At 39.6% G+C, this 26,837-nt stretch overlaps 1 protein-coding gene across 1 annotated transcript in view; it reads right to left on the bottom strand.

Annotated features, from left to right (window-relative positions):
* Positions 1-23,493, bottom strand: part of XYLB (xylulokinase) — an 87,046-nt gene extending 63,553 nt beyond the window's left edge. The window contains exons 1-13 of the mRNA XM_075144237.1: positions 23,118-23,493; positions 21,018-21,100; positions 20,061-20,130; positions 18,579-18,659; positions 16,729-16,815; positions 15,388-15,516; positions 14,062-14,127; positions 11,621-11,693; positions 6,146-6,264; positions 4,861-4,942; positions 3,790-3,830; positions 3,263-3,378; positions 515-630 (exon numbers count right to left, since the gene is read on the bottom strand). Coding sequence (XP_075000338.1) covers positions 515-630; positions 3,263-3,378; positions 3,790-3,830; positions 4,861-4,942; positions 6,146-6,264; positions 11,621-11,693; positions 14,062-14,127; positions 15,388-15,516; positions 16,729-16,815; positions 18,579-18,659; positions 20,061-20,130; positions 21,018-21,100; positions 23,118-23,162 — 1,108 coding nt within the window. The 5' untranslated portion in view covers positions 23,163-23,493. The remainder of the gene's footprint in view (positions 1-514; positions 631-3,262; positions 3,379-3,789; positions 3,831-4,860; positions 4,943-6,145; positions 6,265-11,620; positions 11,694-14,061; positions 14,128-15,387; positions 15,517-16,728; positions 16,816-18,578; positions 18,660-20,060; positions 20,131-21,017; positions 21,101-23,117) is intronic.
* Between the last annotated feature and the right edge of the window lie 3,344 nt (positions 23,494-26,837).

The raw sequence follows: 26,837 nt of genomic DNA, 5'->3' as shown, positions 1-26,837 counted from the left end.
TCATCATTTTGTTTCATTTCATTCACTTACCATAATGTGGGGAAAAAACAGGGATGAAATTACTGTGACATACATTGGGGAAAATGCAGGAAATCTGGGTATCACTTGACATTACTGCTTTGTTCACATGCATGAACAAGATTCTAGAGTAATGATTGGGAAAGAAATAATATGGAGCTACTTAATTCACTTAAGGTTTGAGTCTTCAGAAAAAGAAACAAACTTTAACGAAAGCCTCCTTCAGAAATTACTAGTTTTAAACATTCTACAGCTAAGATGCTACTAACACCCTTTCAATGACCACAAGAGCTACATAAATATAATTTTCTTATTTAGTGAATACTAAAGGAAAATATTATGACACTTAGCCTGCCAACAGAGCATTTCTAAGTACACATTAAGAATTTCCCTTGATCTAGTTAACTTAATTCTTGGCCTTTATCATGAACCAAGTAAAAAGTAGGTACAACACCTAAACAAACCGTGGAATTCCCAGCCCTGCTAAGGCTCATACCCAAGTTTCCATTGTTTCCAGCACCAGTAGATGATAAGGCTTCGGAGAATTCATCCCAGGAGCCTGAAGCACAGTCATCTCTGATCCTCTCTCTCATCAGAGAGCCGTTCTTAAAACTGAAACACACAAACATACCATATGCATTTTCCAAAACATTTGGCTCTGGATTTTTAAAGCAATTTTTTGTTTTACTCGATATTGGTGTTTATTGTATCAGCTGAATAAAGCTGGGCAAGCTAAAAGATACAATCACTTCTTCATTATGGAAAGAGATAGAGAGGGAGAAAACTAGATAAGATAGAAAACAAATATTACAGGACGGGTTGAGGAACACAGTGCAGAGATGTTGGTATACATCTCTCCAATGAGTCAGCTTAGATCCAATCTGGCAGGCCACGCTAAACCCAGGCTCTGAACAGCTAAGACATCTCCTTACAGAAATACTCCGACACAGCACTAAAAAGCTCACTCTGAGATGACCCTGCAAGGAGGAGCAAGAGTGTCTCTACACTGCATTTATGGTTTCAGGAGCATGGTACCAGCATGGAGCCAGCTTGGGTCCAACAAGACTTACGAGGTCCAGCTCCATGCCAGGATCTGGCAAAGGAAAGCACCACAGCTGCATCTGCACAGTTCTGGTCCAGAGCCAGTAAACCATGCATCTGTTCAGTGTTTGTAGTCTTTGCACCCTTTATGCAGTCACCTCCTTTGCCTCCTCTGTGAATATAACACTCCTGCAAAATACCGCAGCATTGGACTCAGACCCAGAGGAAAGCAGTTTGAATACTCTCCAGCACAGAGTTATCAGAGCAACTCAGCAGGAAAGGAACAAATATCCAGAAAAAGGCAAGGAAATTATTGAACTTGCTCGGCAGCAGCAGCTGAAGTTACTCAAGTTTTCTGTACAAACACTCTGCCTGGTAGCTCAGGCACTCTTTTTCTACTCACTGAGGGTCCCCTATTAACTCCCCCTATTAGCTGCCCCTCTACTCTGTTCTGGTGAGACCCCACCTGCAGTGCTGCGTCCAGCTCTGGAGCCCTCAGCACAAAAAAGACACGGACCTGTTGGAGCGGGTTCAGAGGAGAGTCATGAAAATGATCACGGGGATGGAACGCCTCTCCTATGAAGAAAGGCTGAGAGAGTTGGGGTTGTTCAGCCTAGAGAAGAGAAGGCTTCGGGGAGACCTTATTGCAGCCTTTCAGTACTTAAAGGGGGCTTGTAAGAAAGATGGCAACAAACATTTTAGCAGGGCCTGTTGCAACAGGACAACAGGGAATGGTTTTAAACTAAAAGAGGGGAGATTTAGACTAGATCTAAGGAAGAAATTTTTTACAATGAAGGTGGTGAAACACTGGCACAGGTTGCCCAGAGAGGTAGTAGATGCCCCATCCCTGGAAACATTCAAGGTCAGGTTGGACGGGGCTCTGAACAACCTGATCTAGTTGAAGATGTCCCTGCCCACGGCAGGACTAGATGACCTTTACAGGTCCCTTCCAAGCCAAACTATTTATGATTCTATGATTCTAACTCTAATATTCTAGAAATAAAGGGGCATTGGTGCAAAAGGGGTAGTGTCAGGGCAGAAATGGCTAGGCAGGAGGAACAGGAACTCTTTATGTCTGCATGGCTACAGAAATATCCTGTGTTCTGAAAGGCAAGTTTGGCCTTCTGCACATGTTAACCTGCAATAAAAGAATGGCACTATAACAGTTATTCAGAAAAATGCTTTAGCATCTCCTTTCCTATTACGAACAGGTTGTTTATATAATTCTTTTACACAGCAAAAGTGGAAACAATATTGGGTAAAAGAGAAACTTGAGTGCAAAACCTAAAAAAAAAAAACAACTGCTGGGAAACCATACTATGAAACTCAGTAACTTGCAATTGACATCATGCTTTTGAACTTAGCTTCATGAACACTGTTCCCACTGTCATCTACAGCATCCTATTACTGTACAGGTAAGACTCAACATTACAGTTAAAGGGCAGATTTGAGCTTTGCTGAAGTTTTGAGTTTCAAGCACCTACAAACCAGGGGATTTATACACAAAATTTATCTGCATATTACTTGTAAATATTTGCCTAAACACTGAGACGTGTTTTGGAAGTTTTTACCCTGAATACAGTGACTCAGTGAGGGAAAACATCACTTCAGGCCACCTTTCCACCTACCTGGCTGGCGAGGGGCCAAACAATTCCCAAATCACAGCAGCCAAAAGCTACCATGAGGATCATTCTCTCAGCTGGCTTTCTTGAGATCTCAGTATTTTCCACATGCACAGCCTAATATGTCCCTGTACAGCACTGATTATACTCCTCTCTGAAAAGGGAATCTTCATCTGCCCCGTTATGTCCCCTCTGGACCACTAGAAGAGCACAGAAGTTATACAGCCTGGTCAAGCTTCTGACATTTCACATTATTATATTTCAGAAGATTGTTATTCCTGTACATTAAATGTATTACCTTAGATTCATAGTGAACTGGCTCTATGTATACATAAAAATAATTTCAGCTCTTTATTGCCATGAGAATTTATCCTCCACAACTCTGCAGTTTCAGTTACTCAAATTAAACAATAGGAATGCTATAACATTGATGCAAATGTTTCAGCAGTAGATTGCCATATACCGTAGAGAATGCTGAATGTTCTATTCATTATCATTTTGCAAAAGAAATAAAAAACACTAACACAGAGAAAGAAATATATGTTATTGATCCCAGATGTACAAAAAATAAATGATATTACCATAAAAGTGCCATATATGTTTGAGAATCAACAGGATTGCAGAGGATATGACCTTCTAAGGCAGGAGTTGGTTCTTGGATCCACAGAAACAATGTGTCGCTTGTGCCAAGGCTAATCTAGAGGGGAAAAAAAATAATTGAAGCGTTATCACAATGTGCATGGAAAGCAATACAGAAATTAAATTAAAACCATTTGTTATTACCACTAATTGTTTTTAAATTACACATTAAGTCAATTGGATTCGTGTTGAAGCTAGCTCTGACTTAGGTTGTCACGCCATTGAAATACATACTAGATGGAGACTTAGGTTTTAATGTCTGGAGCATTAGTTAAAAATAGTCACAAGAATTTACTTAAAATCTTTCAGGCAGCTTACAGATTGATAGAAATAAAACAAGCGTGAATCCAACAAACAGAAAATCAACACTAGCCTATAAATTTAACTGATAGCCTACAGCTATTTTACATTTCATGTATTTCATTTATTTGGGGATATGGACAGTTTTTGGGAGTATGTTTTGACTTACTGCAATATCTCCTTCTTGAAGTCTCATCCCTGCCAATGATGCTGAAAGCAAAGAGTCAGAATACCAGATAAAAGTTACTCGTTTGACTCAATTATAGCATATTGCATGAGACATCATAATACATCACATTCACCATCTCAAAGTACAATATGAACAGCAAATACGCTCATGATGGCCTTGGCCTATACACTGTAAAATATGGGCAAAGCATTTGGGTGAGGGAGTGATTTTTAACAGAATCAAAATGCTCAAGACAAAAAACTAAGGAACTGCATGATTCTCTAATGTTTTATGTATTCAAGTTTTAAATATAGTGGACCATTACTTAACAACACACTTTAAAGGAGAAACACTCCCGCTTACATCAGACTACTCACATATTTATTGGACTAAACTGGATTTGAATCTCTAGAAATGGACTTTTGGGAAATGCAGAGTTTAACCATCTCCCAGAATATGAATGTAAAATATACCATGATGAAGCCTCCATCTTGATTCAAACTTGCATATGCTACTGTAATACGGATAAGTATTTTATTTTCACAGTCTTGAGAAACAGATGACTTTGCTCCACATTGAAACAGCCTCCAGGATTCCAAAAACTGACCCTAAATTAACACCTTCCCTTACACTGAGATCTATCAGTCTGACAAAAGGACAGCTCTAATTCTTAGAGAAAGCCTATGAGGTCCATCTCCACCTTTTTGCTTGAAAAGCTGTAACTCCAATTTTTTAATTCATATTTTCTAAGTTAAAATATTAGCAGTTCATAGTAAAAATAGTTTCTTAGGGGCAGGCAAACCAAAGCTGAAGTTATCAGAAGAAGCAGCAAATGAAGTCATCTCTATTACTAGGCAAAAGAGAATTCATTTGTCATACCCAGCTTATCCAAGATGTCTATACCTCAGAAGAACCAGTGATGGAAGGCTGTTGGAAAAAGGTATTAATGCTGACAAACACAATATTCTTTCACTGTATAGAGATCATCTGAGAATCAATGAGATGACTGATTTAGAATTTTAGTACATACATAATCACATTCACAGAATCTTATACATTTAATCATCTCACCTGGATTGTCTCCTGTAAATGCTACTATTTTACAGTCTGGGCTAAACCCATAACGCTGACTATAATATGGAGAAATGGGCCCCTAAGGAAAGAAAGAAAGAGAGAGGAAAAAAAGCTCAAAAAACGGGAAGTAATCTTGCAATGTATGACACAATGTGTTGTAACATAGAACTGAAAAACCCCAAAGCAGCTGTTATAATCATTTCTGTGTATTTAAGATATGAATGAATATTTTAAAGATTTTGAACCCAGTTTTTTTGTTGTTGAGAACCTCACAGAAATATCCTCAGATTAGATTTTGAAATAGGTTAAGTAAATAGTAGCATTTTAGCTTTGGGTCTCTCTCCAGTTATTCACATCAAGTAATGTAAACACATCCATCTATTTTGCACACATACATGAATATTAATACACAGAAATTAGAAATTCAATGCAAACATAAGAGGAAACACAACATTAATACACATCACAACATCAAATGCTGGAATATGACCCCTATTATTTTAGCGGTCAAGAACTGTATTCTTTTAAGCCACACTTGATAGCCATAGAGAAAAAATAGGAGAAGAAAACAATCCGTAAAAAATACAAGGACATCTATAAGGACTTTTTATATGTTCCTCTCCATTACAGAAGATCAGCACTGAATTCAGATGGATCAGGTGATGGGTATCTACACTGTCTTACATGTGCACCAGCTAAAGCAATAGCTCTTTTTGTGCTGGGTAGTAAAACTGAGTTCATTTACTCTAAGAGATGTGCGGCTTGATTTGATTTCACCATTATGCTACATGAACTGAGGAGCTTTAAATATCCCAACTTATTCACAAAGATTACCCCATTAACTCTACAAACAGTTTAAAACTGTCTCTGTCAAGAAATGCAAATGTTGGGCTCCGTTTCTGCAGTAATAAATATTGTGCACAGTTCTGCAGTGACCAGGTGTTTGTGGGCATGAGGGGGGACCCCAAAGATTCTTATCACTGGAGCACCTACCACAACTCTTCTCATCATAGCCCAGGGCATGCAAGAATCCAAGGTGATCAATGATGAAAGCTATGACAGACACCAGCTACCAGTCAGTTCTCAACGGTACCTGTTTCTGCTCTGGCATACACATATTCACAACATACCTGGAAATATTAAATCAAGCAGCGTAGCTCTGAGGATAACTGTGCATGCACGCTTGCGCACGCACACAAATACACTCCAAGAAAGTACTATTAGCAGAACTCTCAGCACAAAGCTCCATTTGTTGCTTACAACTCTTCTTACAGGCACATACCAAGACTGAATGGGATGGTACAGGGCATCCTAGTTTCTCCTCTAATCCAGGTGCACAAGCATCAAGGCAGGACACTGACCATACCTTTTCCCAAATCTGCAGCAAGTTCATACCAGAACCTACAAGACAGATCAAAACAAGAGGCATATATCATTAAACACAAGACAGTACTGTATCAGAAAATTCCACCTCATTATAGGCAACAGAAAATTTACGGATGCATATTTTACATTCAAAGAGAATGGTTACAGCTCTTCTAAGTATAAAGGATACTGATGATTCAGCCTCTGGATAGTTTTCACCTGTACAGGTAGCAGAAAAGGCTTCGCTGATGCACAATGCACTAGACAATTCAGTTATTCCCAAATTAAGAGCAAAAGGAAGAACATGGATGTCTCCCCATCAACTCCTCCCCAAATCTTCCACCTTAGAAAAGACTTCACTACAACTACCTAAAGGTGATGCAGCAATGTCACTTGAAGGTGTGTTGTGCTCACCTGAGACCTAACAATGAAGAAACTCTCCCCTGGGTCGTATGGCTTTACACTACTCCTACCTTTGAGTAGAGTATCATATAAGCATCTAAATCCATGCTGACTAATCTTCCTCCATATCAATGTTTCCTTCTTCAGAGATGACAAAATAAAGGCTTAGAAATCAAAAAAAAAAAAAGCAAGAGATCAAATTTTCAAATGTAGCCTTTAATTTTGAGGCTAGTTTGGAGAGTCCAGCTTTGAATACCAAAGTCATGATTTTTAGAAATGCTGAACAGCCCAGCTGAAACCTACATAACATACCGAGCACTCCACATCCCTTGCTTCTGTTTCTAAGATGCCTTTAATTGCACATTTCATTAAACTTGAAAATCTGTATGTGTTTTGGGTTAGTACTGTTCAGGGGCATATCAGTCTTACTCTAGATTAACATTTTCATTGCAAAGGCTGTTTAGCCCACGACTTATTTAAATCTCAGAAACACATTCTCAGCTGACCACAGTGGAAAATCTGAAATTTACTTAAATTCAATACATCTTTAAACTTTTTAAAACACAAAGACAGTGAAGTTGACCCGATTTGCAGTATCTGTGGAATAAGACTATGCTTGCGATGCTGGGACACAGAGGAAGAAAAGAGATGCAAACACATCTCAGCCAGCACACCACAAGGCTTTAGCAGCGCTCTTATTCCGAAGAAGGGCACACGCCTGCCACACACTCCACACACATTCACTACTGCTGGTTACGTACACACAAATGAGCCCACCCTATCAATTCCCAGCAGCCTTTTTCACATAGGCTTAATAATGAATTTAATAATGTTTATGAATAAAGTATCTATTTGTGCCGTCCAATCCTAAGGACCATCAGCAAGGTCTTGGACCTAGTGCTTCACACAGTGTATAAACAGAAAGTGTTCACACTCCAGCTGAGACACTGGAATAACCCAAGCCAAACAGTAGGATATTTGGATTAAACTTAATAACATCTAAAGTAGTATTAAATATATTAATCAATCCCATTTCAGGCAAATTAAACACACAACAAATTATGCACTGGTTTATTTGGCCTATGATCTAACAGCAGGAATTTGACAGAGCACAAAGTGCAACATGCCTCCCATGGGCAAAAGGTGCATTTCCCTTTTCTGCTGTCAAAATCGGTACCGCCCACAGAAAAGGAAAGATGGTAAGATTTACTCCAGCTTGTCTCAGTTCTCTATGTGAGATCACGTTGAGATCACTGTTAAATCCCCTCCTTCCAGAGGTAAACTGAGTCCTTCCAGGGTACACTGAGCCCAGCATCACTGTCCGCACTTCCCGGAGGCAGAGAGTGTGAGCAGCCTCGTGTCCCAAGCTCTCGGGCATAACGAGGCTTTCTATGAGGAAATACATAAATCTATAAATTTTCCTGGAAAAGTCCCTAATTTAAAAGGCCAAGAATCCCTTTGCTAAAATAAGCAGTGAGCAGCAGAAATGTTAAATAAATAGTTTTACTAGAGAAAGGTTAGTTGTTGTTTTCTGTGGGTTTTTTTGAAAAAAAACATTTTTCCCCCGCAAGCCTAGAGAAACATTTAACCAGTATCCTCCAACACAATTTTGCAAGACATAAGGACTCCAGTCTTTTCTGCCTAGAACAGGAAAAACGCTAACCTTTATAACTGAAAAGGTCTAAGTTTTTATTATATAGAAACAACACTTCAGTTTACTGACTGGTAGATATAGTTGCACAAAGACTTTAATATGCCCTGAGAAAAGAAGGATGAGCTAATATGCCCTAAAAAAAGAAAGATGAGCTGATTTACCCCATCCTCAGAAACTCATTTAAAAGATGTGAAACAACTATTTTACAAGAACTATTAATCTGTTGGCCTGGATTCATCCTATCCAACTGTGGGCACTTGCATGAGAATCTCTAGTCAGTGGAAAATAAAAACCGGAGCTGAACGCTCCCTGGAACCACTTCTCTTTCTCCTTTGATTATACAGGGAGTGATGCAGTGAGTTCCTAACTCAAGCACCTCTGGTCATGATCTACGCTGCTAAGTTTAACATATCAAATAAGTAACAATCTGGAGAACTAAGGAGGAAAAAAACCACAAAAATCAAAGGCAGCCCTTTGACTCGTCACTCCAAATGGATACCCCATCAGCAATGAAGGTCAATAGCCAAGGCCATGGTCTAGTAAGGACTGAGGAAAGGGTCAATACGTGGATGAATAGGATTCAGTATTTCACTGCAAGCATCACTGACTTTTAACATAAAATGACCAGGAGCACAATCAGGACTTGCTAATATTTACTACATATACAAAAGTCTAAGTGCTTCAATGCTGGGGAAAAAAAAATAAAAAACAAAAAACAATTGCATTACAAAGACCAAACGATGCAGATTAACTGGTTTTATTAATCAACAAACTAAAGATCAATATTTGCATACATTTATAAACAGTTAAGTGCATCTGTATTACAGCAGTCTGGATTGCTTTTTCAGTGAGCTAAAGCCATAAGCAGCGTAACTCTGCTGACACCACGCAAACTACATTAGGAGTAAATTCAGCCCACCAGGCTTCCTTTTGAAAAGGCTTCAGTTCAAAGCATCCTTGTTTCACAGAACAACAAAAACAAGTATGCTAAGCTATGATTTGCCTAAGGCTCTTAGAAAAGCATTTCAAAAGATAAAGCTTCTCTAGGTCAAGAGCTGAATAGCTGTTCTTTAAGATGTCTTCTAAAAGAAACAACGCCTCAAGTGTTCAAGTTGTTTAGGTCCCTAATGTATCTTACTTTTAACATCTGCACAATATAAATGAAAATCATTCTTCATTCCACCAGAATGTAATTTGATTTTTTTTAAATCAATCACCCAGGGTCCTCAGCCATTCACAAGGAGTGATTTGAACCTTACGAGATTGGACCTTTAAAAAGAAAATAAAAAATCCTGAAACTGAATAGTACATTTCCTACAATAACCTGCAAATTTAAAGAGATAAGTTATTGTGCAGAGCTAAACAATTTGACAGGGTCTTTTAAAGACGATATGACCTGAAGTTAAACCTACAGAAATGAAGAATAGGTCTATTATCTGGACATTATTTTGAGAGATGCATTTTAAACTACAATATACAGGTGCAATGTAAAAGATCAAGTGAATTGCAAGAAATCGTAAATGACAAGAAAACAAGTTTTTTAGCTGGATCCAAATAACTACTGCATATATCATAATTATATTTTATTACTGGAATTAGAATTCTCTCTCATTATGTTAACAGAAGAAAAGAACGAACAAGACAAAATATAGCTTACAATGCCAAAAAGTCTTTTGTCTTGTAAAAAGAACTGTAACATCCTGCTTAGCTCTCTTATCCTTTTTCACACAAAGATTTAATAATCTTACATGCTCTGAACAGTAGATAACATTTATTCAAGTTCCATAAATATACAGCGGTGTAACAGAACAGGCTCTCCTACAGCTGTCTGAAAAATGCAATACATTTTCTAAGAAAATTTTCCAATGAAGCAAATTTTCATTTTCTTTAGTTTAAAATGTTTTGGTTTCAACCAAACACAGAAATTTTCATGTTCCGAAACTGAAGCAGCACGGATTTCCCCCGCTTGCTTCCAAGCAGAAAAGGCAGAGGTAACATTACCAAAAAAAAAAAACAACCCCAAAACCAGTATTTTTTTTTAATGCTTATATTTTTAAACATTTGAATAAAATTAACACTTCACCTTCATTGAAAAAATAAAAAATCAACATACTCCTTTATCAGAAAAAGTATCTTGAAAATCTCACCATCTCCATTTGAAATGCAGGACGTGAGCTAGTTCTGTGGGTTGCTGAATGGCTGAAGTGCTCAGTATTTGGGCCTACTGAGGAGCAAAGTGCAAATCTCCAAAGAGTTATTGTTGCCAATAAAACACAAAAAAATAAAATTTAGCTCTGAAAATACATGGCTAACAGAACAGGACCGGAAGATAGATGTAATAATCTCACAACTGCTGCAAAATAAGCATGGACTTATTTTTAAGGTCTCAAGTATAATTCAGAGATCTGATATTGAATAAGTTGTCCATTAGCTAAAATTGAGGTGTCGTGCCTTTTCCTGTGAGCTTGGATGGAACAACGAAGGAGAAAAAATGAGTTGGTTTTAACACATGGGTGTCAACTATGGCTGTATAATGCAAAATTTCCTTAGAGAGCCTTGTTATCTAACCTTTCAGCTCTGAAATATATCTTAGTTTCAGAGCAGGAATCAAAAATGCTATTTAGAAATAACAGTACAGCTCCCAGGAAAATGGTTTTCTTTGTAATTGCCGCTTAAAATTGCCATTCAAAAGCTGGATAACTGAGATAACACACAACAGAAATAGAGACACTAGCCTTGTCACTTTTTTGTCTTTGTTATGATGAATAGAGAGCTATGGAAGGCTGGAATTTTTTTTAACTGAGTTTAGGATTTTTTTTGCTTGGTTTATGCTTTTTTCTCTGGTTCATTTTGAAAAGATATTTCTGTTGCAGATTCATACTCCAGGTAGGTGGGGGGAAAAACAATCACAATATACATCTTGTTCACATCCTGTGCAACTCAGAGCTAAACCAGCAAAACCAAAGAACAAATATCAGAACTATGAAGTCTAGCTTAAAAATCCACAACTTTTTCACACTTTTAAATAGATACTTCAACATTCCTTTATACATCATAAAGTAATGAAAAAAGGTACAATTTCATTTAAGAATATTTTCTGTGGATCCATTTTGTAGAAATGGGAATCATAGTATGACGGGGAATATAAGCACAGCACCATCAAGAGTAGCAACAAATTGAAAGGAGTAACTTAGCTTAAAATCTAATATACTTGTCATTAAAGTTTAAAGACTGAAAATAAATAGCAGAGACCTTGTCCCCCTTTTATATAAGGTGGAGATGGAAAGGAAAATTTCCTTGTTGAATTGTTACTACGAGAAAAGCCCACACACTTACCATCACTGTAATCAATGGGTGCATAAGCTCCTAGGAAAAGGGAAGCTGCAAAACTACTAACCAAAGAGATTCTCTGAAAGAAAAAGTGAGAGATAGTGAGTCCCGTCAGTATTCACTTCAAAGAAAGTAAATAATTAAGGAATTGGAAGCAGGAAATGTTAATAGATGCTTAATGTTAGGCACCGAAAGCACACAAAAATACACCTAGAAGGATTATTCAGTTCTATCTTACTGCCTAAGTAATACTGCAGATATCAATCTAAAAGTAACCCCATGATAAAAGCTGTTAATAGCTTTGCATTCTGAAACATGCAGAATACACCTAGCATATTAGCATACTCTATGTTATCATTAATTAATTCACAACTTCGGTGTATCACAGAACCTCATTTCAAGGAAAAAAACTTACTAAGAAAAATAAAAACAAAACCACCTGTATGTTGACAACAGGGGAAATGGCCAGAAACCATGCACTGGGCAACCCAGAGCACAGGTCTGTAAGCTTTTTAGCAGCTCTGGCAAAGCTCTGCTAGCACCTTTACATGAACTCTTACCTTCCTACCAGCTGAGACTCTAGACCTCCCAGGAGTTACTCCCAGGAGCTGGTAATAATCAGCTTTGAACTGAACCACTACCTGCAGCTCTGCCTCAGGGTATGTTCCAACAATGCATTAAATCCAGCTGTAGGGCTTCTAATACTGGCCCAAAAATGCCCCGGCCATGTGATAAAACACACGGATCCAACACTAACTTGCTTCCACTTCAAATCTGCTACACAAACTACCAAGTTAACCAGCTACCGCCAAGCTTTCTTCAGGATCAAGCATTATCTGTTCCCAAGAAGCTGGCAAATTCTTTATTGTGTGCTCTGACTAATTCAGAAGAAATATGATTGTCACCCAATAACTAATCAGAATCAAATCTCTACTGGTGGAGTGAGCCAGCAGTGACAGGTTTTTTACTAATGATCACAAAACCACTGCTTCACACAGCATTCAAAGACGGACTATAGCCAGAGCTCTAAGAGGCGGCTATAATGGCCAGGAAATTTAATGATGCACTTGCTCTTCATGCATCTCTCCCCAAGAATAGATCACATTGTGCTTAGATAACAAAGGCGTACCTTCTGTGGTGCCCCAACGGGCACTAGCTGCCTGAAATGGAAGGAAAAGGATGAAGTTAAAACTGTGAATCAGCCAGTTTAGCAAGCTGACCTAGAGAAGGAAAAACATCCATCTTCCACATCATTGAGACCGCCGAGCTGCTAAGCACTTCCTGGGGGTTCCCAAGAGCAACTCTGACATAGAGATATTTTGTGCTTGAACATATCTTTCATATCCTTTATTGCTACAAGGTATCGTCAATGCAACCAGCCCTCAAAGTCTGAGCTTGGTCTGACTAGTTCTCAGTTCCACAGACCCACTTCCCCTCCACTAATGCATTTTTCTCCATATTTACTCTTAAGCTTATGATCAGACTGTATTAGTGTTCTGTTTCACCCCATTGCTTACTAGCATAATGGTTATAGAACATGTATTTAGAAAGAAAAACGGAAAAGAAAAAAGTATTGTCCCACAAAATAGAGAGTCAACTTTGCAACTCACTTCCCCATGAAGTCCCCAGGGGGTCCGTCTTCAAAAGCCACAAAAAAATTATGATCAAGACTATCAAGAACTGCAGTAATACAAAAACACAAGCAGCCTGACTTCACTGGTCTGGATGTTTGGCATATTCTAATCACAGGACAGGAGCCCTTCCCTCATTTACATCATATTTGCATGGAGCTTTCACTTTGCTTCAAACCATGGCATTTCAGTCACAGCTAGATGCAGACTCAACAAACTGAAACAATAATGGAATTGCAAGCAAGATTTCTGAAAATTAAAAATCAGAAGGAAACCAACTACACAATGCAATTCATTTGTAATAATACAATCAAAGTAGCTCCTCAAGGGAAAAACTATGAAAAAAGTCTAGAATCGATTGCAGGCTTTTTCCTACACACATCCACATGCGTGGATGCCAGCTTTGTATGGCAGAGCAATCACATTTCTGCATGCAAATGGCCAGTTCTAAGTGTGAACGTTTCAACTGTGTGCTTAATTACCCACTTGTGTTCGAAGTGCTGTACATACAATTTATTATCACCCAAATGAAAGTCTGTTTTTTAAAACTTCTTCCACAAAGGTGAGATCCAATGGAGCCCGCTGTGTTAAATGTAACATTCAAGACAGAACTGATGCCCAATTTTTATCTGCCCAATGACTAATAATTTAACAAAACCAAAAATAAAATAAAATAATCACATTTACAATTTTAATCTTAAAACCAAACACAAGAAACAAAATACTCTTTAGCAAAAAAGTCTGACATCCCCACAAAATTAATTTTAAAAGATTTTCAACTATGTTTTCCAATAAGTGTATTGAAGTTGAGCCAACCTCAGTTTGCATGTAGACCTCAGGATTCTGGCTGTAAATCTTTGCTATCTGGTTTCCTGTAAAACGCTGAGAAAAAAATGCAAATGCTTAGAAACACAAACCCTAAATGGAGTCAATAATCATTAACTCTGTGTAATGAGTTCAGTACATTGCACTTTGGATATTTAATTTGCCTGATGCATGATGAAAGTCAGTGCACAGCAGGCAATCTGCACTAAACAGGCTATAACACATAGTCTCATTATGAGAATTTTGCTCACCTTTTGAAAAAAAAAGCATGTGAAAAAGCATTACTATCCATAATTTACATTTCAGAAATGACAGTTCAATGGAATGAATCACACTTATTCTGTGCACAGGAACCAGGACAATTCAAATGCTGCCTTCAAATCCTTGAGAAGGTTTAGGCTACCCAACCTATGTACTCTCTGAGACAGGTGAATTGGGAGCAAAGCAGGAAGTTTCATACTCAAAGAAGAACTCCAGCACAGACTAATAATAACTGTAAGAATAACTATTTTTCATCCATGTATTATATCAAATAAGAAAAAACTTCTAACACTGAAACCTTAATCTTTAGCAAGTTAAAAATAAACTGTTAGTGGTATGCAAAGTCTGATTTCAACGCTGGCCATAAACCTTGCATGATGATTCAAAAACAGAATCAGCAGTTTGGGAGGTCAGAGCCTTATTCTGTTGAACCAAGGTGCTGAGATGCCTGGAGGGCAGCCCCGCTCCCACTCCGTAACTCATCATCACAGTTACGAGAGTGGGAAGTGCCGGGAAGAGAAGACAAGCGACAGACTACTCTCTGACAGCGTCCCAAACTTTTAAAACTCACTTCTCTTAGGTCAACAGCTGCTTGTTAGCCTTCAGGGAACATTAAAAGGCCACTCTCTTAATTGCAGAAGTAACCTAGAGCAGTGATTCACAAACAGGGGAGTCATAACCCCAAGTAAACTTGTAACACAAACTGGATTGCCACGCCAATGGAAATGTGGCTGACAGGAGCTCCCAGGGGAGAACCAGGCCCTGAGACTGTAAGCGTAGCCACCAATCATGTATTTCGGAACCACTGGCCAAATGTAACACCTCACCCCAGCTGCTTCCTCCAGCAAAATTTCCAGTGTTTGCCTAATTCCACTTTAAAATTTCCACATCTTCCTTTGTGAGACTACTGCAAAGCACAGTATCGTTGGAGTTTCTTCAAAAACTCTCTCTTTCATAGTTAATGGCTGATCGTTATCTGCTGGGGTACCACTGTAACGGCAGAATTGTTTCTATCACAAGACTCTGCTGAGGACTTTCTTCCCATCCATTCCTTACCTCATAGGCTCGAGAACCAGTGATACTCGCTAGGTGCTGTGCTCCCCCCACGGCTTTCTCCAGAGCACTGCACTGGGAAGCTGTGCTAGAATCCATCCAGATGGGGCTGTTACTGACAGAAAAACAAGCCTGCAACGAACAATATCCTTTATTAGCAAGTCTGATCTCTAAGAAGTCCCTGCTAGAGTAGTAGCAATACAGCAAACCTACGTTATCAGCTCACAGTTCAGTTCTCTGACGTGCCTTCTGGTCTCCTCTCAATAATTACAGGAAAGCGGATATTGAGCAGTACGTTGGTCAGTGGTGAAAAGTTTTACCCAAACTTCACACCAGATGGAAGGAACACGCTTTTTCTGCTGCTACTTGACATAAACTGCAGCACAATGTGTACTTCACATACCCTGCAGCGCGATGTCTCAGTACACTCCTTTGGTAGCCAAAGGCCCGGGCCCCTTTATGCAAGTTTAGCCCCACTTTTTGGAACTTCTCTCTAAACAATCAGATTATCTTTCCACAGCTCTACTAACAGATTTCTCTTTAATGACTGGCACACCATTTGGAAATGCATCTGAGGCTTAATACCTCACCAGAGAGCATTTTCATTCCATTTCCATGAGCTTTGCACAAATGAGTTATTTCCAAAATTAATCATTTAACAGATCAGTTACACAAATGTCTCTCTTTCAACATACAACTGTCCTTTCTGATCTTGAAGTAAGGAAAGTAAGGGTCTTCAGGAGGAAAGCTGATTCCTCCCTACTTTTCTTTTTAAATAAGTTTGTCAAGTCTCTTTTCAAAACTTACCAACCACACACACACACACACACACAATGTTGAGGTTCAACAATGCACTTGTTAGGAGTTTGTGTCCACACAGCATTACACTTTCACCCTTCCAGAGGCAAGTGTAAACTAGCCTCTTTTTTTTGTATATTTTCTAATGAAATTGCAAGCACTGCAAGGAAACTCAGGTATGATAGTATTTTTCACCACAACTTTTTGTTAACACAAATATGTAAAAAAATGTAAAATATTTACAGGTTGTTTACAAAAATATTACGTTTCATAAAAGAACAAACAGGCTATTACTCCGACACAGAAAGATTCTGAGACGCCCACTGGCACCTGTAAGCTTTTAAAGCAGTATATACTGTCACTCAGGAGAAAAGGAAATGTCAAAAGCCCTGGAGTTGAAGGAATAACCAGTACATTTCACTTTATGCTGCAGGGGCATGCAACTCAGCCAAACAAGAAGAAAGGTCTGCAAGGAGAAAAGCAATGTGTAAGGATCAGAAAAAGGACAGTGCAGCTCTCCTTTCAGAGCTCTTTTATGCATATTACCTGTAGTGACTGATGTAAAGGCAGTTCGGATGATATATTCTTTAAAACTTGGATGCTTCCTTTTTTCCAGTACACACTCCCATGTTGCTGTAGAAAGTACAGAAACAGAAGTTGGAGATGTCCTCCGAAGCTACGAAGTTCATATCCTAATCTGAATTTCAAACTCTAAAAGACAGAGAACTCTCTCCAAACTGGGACCAAAAAATGCACCTTTTCAAATCAAGTGCCTCATTAAAAGACTCCTTAAGACTGAGCAAAGCATATACTAAACCAGAAAATGTAGGAGTCAAGAGACGATGATTCTGAACTATAGCAACTTCTAGTGGGAAATATTATTATACTGCTAATGGCATTAAACACCTCTTTGAGGGCTGTTCGAGCTGTAGCCAGGACTCCATAGTCAAGACTATTAGTTCTATGCTATTTCAGCACAGCCCCCAGATTCTTCAGTTACACGCCTTCCCCAGTCACCACTAATAAACTGCATAACACTGAGAAGGTTATTTAAGCTCCATCTCTCAGGCGGCTTCCTCAAGCCAGGCATCTCTAGTCACGCACCTGCAGGACACCCTAGGCAAACTGCAAAGCACCATCCAGTGACCCACTATAGTTCTGATGATGCTAAGTGCACGCAGAACTCCCTGGGCACAGGGTACGTGACCCCCGTGTCAGCCAGATTGTATTTCACATCTCTCTGCCTTTTCTGCAGACAATCGAGGCCAAGTTTGTCGCTTCTTTGGGACAAACAGGGGCACATCAGCGCACCTCCGCAGTGATCTGTAGCATAAAGACAAGGTTCTTCAAAGAGAAATGGGAGAGAGACAATGTGGGCTGGAAGGGGGCAACTAAATGAAATCTGTACTACCTGGAAGAATCTGAATATAGCACCAAGCTGATACCCCCAACTTGTTGGAAGATAGGTAAAATAAAGGGAATATGGGCAATCTGGAAAGGCACTTTCTTTTTCGCTTGGGTAAGCTAGGGTTACTTGGCAGCCCCTAACTTCTGTTCCACTGAAGAATTCGTAACAGAGCCTTGATACTGGCTATGATTTTCAGACGCTTTGCTCAGACTTTCAACTGAAATCAATGAAACATGGAGATCAAAGCAAGAGTTTTGATTAATTAGTCCCAGATATATCAAGATGAATAACCTAAACCTCGTGTCAGAATTAGTTATCGCTTTGGTGCTGTCCTCACCCTGAATATCATCTGTGAAAGTTATAAAAGACTTCCTTTTTTCACCAGAGTACTAGGAGACTGGCTAACTGACTAAATGTCAGGATGGGTTTTATAAATCTCAGAAAAAAGGCATTATGCACTACAGGCTAAATCATGGCAGCATCTTTGTCATTTCTGCATCAAAGACTAACATCATTTGGTTTTTGTTGTTCCTAGGCAGATCTCTATCCCAGCCAACAAAAACTGTGCTCAGCAGGATGCTACTATTTGCCTTTAGCAAACTGCGCTCCTCACTATTTTTTCTACCCCATTTCCACAAGCACCTGGATATGCTGAAATTCAAAATGACCCCAGTCATTTCAGAATCTGCATGTACAAAGAATTTAAATAACAGGAAACTAACTAGTTATGCACTATACTGATCTAAACAACTGCACTGTAAACCTCATCCTCCACTCCCACTACCTTCTAGTGATTGCTTTGTGTGCTTCAGGTTTTAAGTTCCCCTTCAGGCACGTATCTTTTAATGGACACTTATATAGAAGCTTTGGTCTTACTCGATGTCATTATGGTCTTCTGCAATTCAATTATTTAAATGAAATTTATCACTATACCTTATACTCTATTGAAGAAATATAGTAAGACTGACTTTTTGCTTTATAAACTAACCTGGCCAGCACCAGACAAAGCTCTGACTTGAGAGAAGTTAAAGCCCGAAGACTTCATCTTTTCCAAAATCATATCAAGAGCCTATAAGAACAAACAGAATCAAGAGTGACTGTAACGAGCTATCAAATTATGCATACTCACAATCTCTGGAATTAAACAGTAAATTCATGTCATCACTGATAAGAGTTCATTGGCAGATAATGAAAAATCAGCTAATGACTATGGACTTCTCAAGAAGCTGCATAAATTAATTTACTAAGTAAGAGTCCATAAAAGAAAAGTTGAATCACACAGGGAAAAAAAAGATCTTTAAACAAGCTGAATCACAAAGACCCATTCTTCGAAACCTAAATAAGAGGCAAGAGTTAAAGAATTCCAATTCATTAAAAAGCCACTTTTAAGAGTGCCAGACAGAAAGCAGGATTATCTTTTTCTGTTCTTACTTTTGGAAATCTATTAAATCTTAATGCACCTGCACCCCATCCTACAAGATGTTAGGCATCCTCAATACCACTGCCCCCAGTGTCAGCTGAAAACTCAGGATCTCTTTAATATAAGGCTAATTCAAGTGAATTTTAGCACTTTAAGCACCTAGATTAATTTTGTTCTTGCCACATTTTCCTGAAGTTTAAAACCAAAAATCTATCTTTACATAGTCTCATACAGATCAGCATTTCCCAGACTATCTTGACAAATGGACCACTGCAAGACTCCAAAATTTCCCAAGAAACATCATATACCTATGTCATCGTATTATTAATTTAATAATTACAACTGTTCCTGTTCATTATGGTTCAAAAGACCAACTGCAAGAAAATTTACCAAACCTCTGTCAACTACTGTGGATCACCAGCTGGGGGTTCTGTGATCTTTCAAATATCTTAACTATTCAAATCACATTAGTAAGACAAATTTACATAGTACCATGTGAGAGCAAGTGCTGCAAAGAAGCAAGGAAGGCCTTCTTTTAAAATAGGAAAGAATGTTGTGTTTCAAAATAAACACCAGTCAAAGTGACTGGGAATCCCTGAATAAATTGTTCTTTAACCACTTACCATTTGAACATCAATTGGTTAGCAAAGCTTATTCTAAAAAAATACTGCAAGTAACCTGGATGCTACAAAATCACAGATTTAAGTGCGGCAAAGCGACCCTTTTGCATATGAAACAAGATGAGGAAAAAAAGAATAGCCTTTTTTCAAATGAGGGAAAGTCAGGAAAGGATTAATCACACATACAACGCTATAATAGTAGAGAGTGAACAAAGAAACAAAAAAAAACTCAAAATGTTAGCAACTTCCACTACTTTTGTTGATAACATTAGTATTTGCATACCAAAGACACAGAATAACACTTAAAAGAAACGGAATACAAGCAAAAGGACTGTGTTGATTTGAATGATGAGTTTCACTATTGCTTGGAATACATTTCCATTTCAATAACAGCAAGGAAGAAGTCGAGCTATACAAAGCTTGTTCGTACCTTGACCCACATTAGCACAGGAGAAGTGACTGTCAGTCTGTCATTGTGAATATAGACTCCACTTTGAGTCCTACAGAAAAACAGTATTTTCTCTTAGTAAATTAAGCAATTTTTTCCCCACCAAGCAAAGTTCTTCAAATTTATTAATAACCGAAGAGAGTTTGTAATGCTTTTATGTTAAGAGCAAGGATACGATCAGTGTTTGAAACCTGAAAATGTAAAAGCCAGCTCCTAGGAGGTGACATAAGAGATGTTTGACCCAATTGCAAAGTAAATAATTTGCAAGGAAAGGCTCTGATCTGAAGTAAGATCTGTGATAGACTCCAATGCTGATACTGCTCATTGGCTCCATTATTTCTAAGTTTCTTAACCGTCACCATTAGTGGCTTGAATCTAGAAGATGAAATTCAATTTTTGCTGTTAAACCATCAAGTAAATAAATGTACTTCATTGGAATTTGTGACCACGGAGGATGACATTTGTAAATTCTAGTCTATTAACTGAAGTAAACAAATACTGTCATCCTACATCCTATTGTGAGATTTGGAACCACTGAATTTGTCTCTGAACGCCCTTTAGAAGTTCCCCTCATGCAATTTACTTGCTGTCATCATAGCATCCCACCCTGACACAAAGGCGGTGCTTACTTCTGTGACCCAAAAAGAAACAGTCATGTCCACAAGTCTGAAGTCCCAAAAGAAAAAAGATTTAGTTTATTTATACATAATACTTTGGGCTAGATTTTTTTCACTTATTTCCTGTTGGGAGTTCTTGCCACATTTACACACCAAGGAAGGCAAGAGCATATACTACCCTCGCCAAGTATGAAACATGAACATGGCATGAACTTTTTCCATGCCTCCTCATATCAGTGAGACCAAATAAGGCAACAGCCCCCCTGCCCCAATCCCCAAAGCTCTAAATTATATTATCCAAGTAAAATATAAAAAGCCTTACTTAAATTCCGGAAGGTCTTTATCAAAATGAACATTATCCTCATAAATGACTCTCAGCTGTTCATCAATAACAATGACTTTCAGCTAGAAGATATAAAACAGAATGTTAACAAAAACTAACAATAATTAAATAGGACAGATAACTCATTTATAGTAATTCAATTTTCACAGACGAAATGAGAAAAAAGATCACCCCAATCCATACAACTCGCTGAAAGTATGGGCACAATTTTACATGAAACAAGTTATTATGTGGATTTCCAGCATTCCACCCATTCAGCAACATGTATATTTGTTTGCTTGCATTTCGCCCCCCCATTTTCTCTCTCCTTAATCGCACAAGATCAAGATGCAGGCATATGCTAAAGAACAACAAACAAATTACCAGGTTCGTAGCTTGCATCATGATAACCAATTTTTCCAATTTCTCCAAAGCATACAGTATCTTAGATTAAAGATGCCATATGCCTTTTTCTTTTCCCCCCTCTCCTTTTTTTTTGCCCCATCTTACCGAGGAACCTAACAGACCCTTAGGATACCTTGAAGGCCTTCCCTGCTCCCCAAATGGTGAGTAAATCAAACTCTACCAGTCTGGCAAAGCTCAGAGGGCATTGCACAAGTATATTCTGAGCTTCTGCAATATACAGAAAGCAACATCCCAAACAGGTAATTCCATAAAGCTGAGCTTTCTTGTAAGCACAAACTAGAAGAGTACCACAAACTTTCCCCCTCTATCTTTGCTCAAGTTCACTTAGTACAGAAGAAAAACATTAACAGCCTAGAAGAAAAGTGAGAAGGTAGCTCACATTCTGCACATATTTCAACAAGGAGGAGAGTGCAAACTGCTGTTAAAGGAACAGACAAAAAAACCTACAAAAACCAATGCATCTCAAAGAGTTGTATTCAAATAACAAGGCCATCCCCATTTAGGAGTGGCTTACTTCAATTTTAGCCATACTAACATAGGGCCATCGTTTATGCATTGCACAACTCATTTCCAAGCTGGTGCCCTGCACTAGCTTAAAATTGGCTCTGACCCACTGCAGCTTAATTGGCTTTCTGCTTGCAGCATGCCCCCTTAGAAAAACACTTGATCAACCTCATACGGGTAACCTGGATGTGTCTTTCCAAGCTCCCAAACTTCAGCACAGCCGTAATGAAGTTATTTATGCTCATATGCCTGTTGGCTAAACATATTCAGGCCTACGCACAACTTGGGCAGCGTTTCTATTCACAGTGTAGTAATACCTGATTGTGACGACAAATCAAGATTTCGAGAAGCAACCTGAGCATCCAGATTCGCAATCCTACTAATCGTGATTCACACAAGGACACTGGAAAAGCTGGATTCAGGTGCAAATCCCAGCTCTCAGCCTGCCTGATGCCGCTGGCAGAGGGGTCTCCATGCAGTCTGCATGTACAGAGGGGCCATAAGCACTCCTTCCCAGGATTAAATGCACCCCTAGCAGGACGGGGAAGCATGACATGTTAGGACACACAGCCTACAGCTTCAGACGAGACGAGACAAACAGAAAGGGCCGAAGGATGCGCTTATGCAGGAGAAGGGAAGTCAGGCACACACAGTGCCCGTAGCCCACAGAAGCCTTAAAACACATGAAGCGCTGGGAATTATTTTGCATTAGCTGTGTCAGGCTGCTGGCATGCGTGAACCCTCGGCACTGAGCGCAGCACAGCATCCTGCAGCGCCAAGTTGCAGCCCGGCCCTGCTGCAAACGAGGAAACCCTGCAAAACAAAACCGTCGCTAGGAGGGGGAAAGAGGCGATGAAAGCTGCTAGAGAGGAGGAAGGCCCGTTCCCCTTCTGTGCTGCGGGGCAGCACAGCGCCAGGTCAGCGCGTCACGATGGCGGGCGGGCCAGCGCGGGCCTTGCCCCTTGCGGCTCCCCGAGGCCCGGCCGGGTGTAGCCGCCCGCCCCCGCGCTTCAGACCCCGGGGCTGGCTGCTGCGGCGGCGCCAGAGGAGCCCCGCGCGGCGCAGGGCCGGGCAGGCGGCCGGGCTGCCCCGCCGGGTCCCGGCGCCGCCGCGCAGCCGCCGCCGGCCGAGGGAGGGGAGAGGAGGGGCGCGGGGAGGAGGCCCCGGTACCTGCTGCGTGCTGAAATCCCAGCCCAAGTAGCAGGGAGCGGCCATGGCGCGGCGGGGCCCGGCCGGCCCTCACCCTTGCCCCGCGGCCGGGGCCGGGGAGGGGGTGGCTTGGCAGGCCCGGCCTCCCCGGGAAGCAGCCGCCAGCCCGGCCCTGCGGAGCGGGAGCGCTGGAGTTAACGAGCGCTCAGCGCACACGGAGCGGGACTAACCCCTCATCCCTCCCTCACGCGGAGGGGCTTGTGCGAGAGCGGTGGAGCAGGGAAGGGCTCTGGGGAGGAGGTCTGACGGCGGCCTGCCGAGTGCCAGGGCTGTGCACGGCCGTCGTTACGTGCTAACGCGTGGGATCCCCCCGGCCGGCCGGTGCCCGAGTCGGTGAGAAAGCACTAAAGCAGCTGTACAGTCACCGCCCGATAAACGGAAAGAAAACAAAAACGGGGCAACTTCAAACCACAGCGCAAAGGAATTCACAGAATTTTAATATTGCATTAATATGCGTCAGTCCTGTTGTGGTAGCGCATTCTGGTTTGCACAAACGCCCTTCCACAGTATTCCATAAAAAAATGCAGAATTGTTACTTTGGCTGAAGTTTTTTTTTGTGGTTTGCTTTTTTTTTTTCAGTTGGGAGGGTTTGGGGAGGTTTTTCGGGTTTTGCATTACCTGCCATAGCATGTGACAAGCAAAGTGGAATCGCATAATCAAAAGAAGGCTCATCTAAAATATGCTTTCATTCTGCAATCAAGGCGGTATCTCAGCAGAGCCTTAATGAAGTCAAATGGGTTTTGCATGCCCAGGATCTTAAACTGTTTTAACAGTACAAATACTTAATTTGAAATGCCCTTTAAACTATAAAATATTACCAAATTTTGTCATATACTGAACATTTTAAATACATTTTAAATATTCCCAGTGATTTCTCAAAGCCCTAACTCCCATAGGTTTATACGTTTAAGATTTCTAGTTATTATTGCAAAGAAAAACCTTTAAAACATTAATCCTGAAGACTTTCAGCCTACAACGCAAATAAGCATTCCAATAGACTGACTTTTAAACCAATCTTACTCTATCATATCACCTTTGAATATTCTATATTGAGAGTACCTGTATTAGAAATGTGATCACAAAATCTTTAAATACGGCAGTTTAGTTTAAAGTTGTCTGAAAAATATTTACACTGTGGGAATCTCTTCAAATGCATAGTGTTGTTGGCCTGCCTTTTAGAGTCTAATCCTGCAAATTTATCTGAATATTTTGTAATCAGGAAATATCCCAATGAAGTAAGTGGAAGTACCAGTCCATTTAAAAATAAAGGTATGTAGAATTGTCACACAGTTTGTGGTTTGTCTTCTTTAAATCAGATGGCCACCAGATAGTGGTGGAATTTCCCTGCCCCTAAGGAGCTCATGCTGGATGGCCCTGTCCTGAACAAAGGTCTCACAACCAAGAAGAGGCTGTGAAAGGAAATAAAGTTTTTAAAATGTTACCAAGAACTGTTTCCTTAGTGTAACTCTTACCAGACAACAAGAGATCAAATAACACCTAGAGGCTGCTTTTCCATTAATGCAGAATATGGCTGGTGAGCCAGAAAGGCTTGCTCTGCCCTTTCACTTGCTGCATATACCCTATAAATAAGTAACACATACAGAGGCTGAGGCTTGAAATGCTGCAATTTTCAAAATGTAACCACTCACAAAAATGAAGAGAAACTGAAGTCAGTTCTGAAGAAAGCCATAAGAATGATAAATGACTTCAGAAAAAGAGACATTAGTGGATTTTTAAATTTTTTTTAAAGGAGGTATTGGTTAGTAAAAGGAAACAACAGTTTATAAATAAATAAAACAATCTTACAAGGATGTAAGAATCAATTATATTCTTCAGCAATCAGATCAGAAGAATAGTCCTGAATAGCTTTAAATAGCACAGAAAAGTTAGGGGCTGGAATAACCACCCTTGTGTGATCAGATCTCCTTAAATTAGGAACAAGGTTCTAAGACAATAGGGTAGGAGAATCCACTCAAGGACAGAATGGGAATGTTAATGTTGCTACTTTCACTCTCTGTGTTTTTCTAGAGAAAACAGGGAATTTTGGAGAATCATTGCCGTACCCAGTCACTTTGTTGCCCATGCTTCCATCAAGGCAGTGTTCTCTCAAATTTAGTTGTTTGTGTATGGAAAATGTGCATTGCTGCTGTTCTTTCTGCATTAAAGTTTATGCTGGCAGATATTACCATAACCTCCAAAATTGTTTCTTGAAAGCAAGCAAGGTTTAGCTGTGCAGTTATCAGTGAAGTTGCAGTCACATACTAGTGATGCTTTAGCACTGACAAATCCAGAATTTCCAGAGGGGATGGACAAAATGCCGTTTATAATTGAAATGTCACCACTGCAGATTAACAGCTTGAGGCAGAGCACAGATTAATCACTCAAGACACATAGAGCAGGGTAACGGGAAAAGTGAGTTTATTCCCCTTTTCCTATTAACTAGTTTCTGACCTGATGGAGAAGCAATACTTCCATGCTCTCCTAGGCCCTGGGCTGTTTTGATAAGTTATAACTAGTATGTCAATTAATGCTTTTTTTTCTTCCCCCACTGTCAAGTTAACTTCAACTGCACATTCATTTCAATTCATTGCAAAACATAAATTATTTTAACTGTATTCCATATTCCTACATACTGAGATTTTTCACTTTTTATTCTCACTTTGAGTATCAAAATCTGCCTCTGATCTCAGCTGCACCCTGATATAAACTTAGATTTAACTGCATTCTTTAGCTTTACACAGGTGAACTCCTTCGAAACCAGTGACAGCCTAACTACCATGCTTCATTACCATCACATCATCTTAGATGTGCTAACAAGCTAGCGAACAGATAGACCAGACCTTTGATATAAATTAGGATTACTATATCGACAGCAGTCCAGCTATCCTGATTTTATACAGGCTACATAATTTAATGGGATGTGAAAATACTCACACCTTCACAGGAAGTAACAGAAGTCCATGGGCAACTACAAAGCTACCAATTCTTTTGCTTCCAGCAGTAGATTTTGGGCATCTAACTAGTTATTTTAAGTAGCAGGGCGGCCAAATATTTCTAAGCCCCAAACAGGTATTTCACATTCATACATGAGGATAGGTTGGCATAGAAGAAACAATGTCACAGGTAAGAGTCATTGCACATACAGACATCAGTTAGGCACATGCAGTACAACCGCAGCAGCCCGTATTAGACCTAGCACTGTTAGGCCTGGTCGCACAATTATCCTTTTCCCAATACGAAATCTTGTGGGCCTTTAATTAGCCTCAGAAACATTAAACTAAGCTGGGTCAGATAAATGCCAACCTATTTGCCAAGTAACCTGACAGTCACATGCAATGCTGCTAAATAGGTATGAGATGTTTACAATGTTAAGCCCCAAGTAACACAACAATAACACATTAACACATCACCTTAAAAAAAAATCTCAGCTTGAGCACTAGACCTACCTACTGGAAAGATATCTGAACAATGACAATGCTCTAAAGGTCATTCCCTTTCTACTTAGCATTGCTAAGTACAGGTACTTAACAGGTACTCTGTTATCACAAAATCTCCAGCAATGTTTAACCAAGTACTGATAATATAAAATACCACAGTACTATAAATTAAAAGATGAAGCTGCTGTTCTTTTTATTGAGATGGCATTATAACACCAAAAATATTTTCCTTTCCCTAAATATG

Source organism: Calonectris borealis, chromosome 2 (assembly GCF_964195595.1).
Source record: "Calonectris borealis chromosome 2, bCalBor7.hap1.2, whole genome shotgun sequence".
NCBI lineage: Eukaryota > Metazoa > Chordata > Aves > Procellariiformes > Procellariidae > Calonectris > Calonectris borealis.
This window is presented reverse-complemented; position numbering and strand designations above follow the sequence as displayed.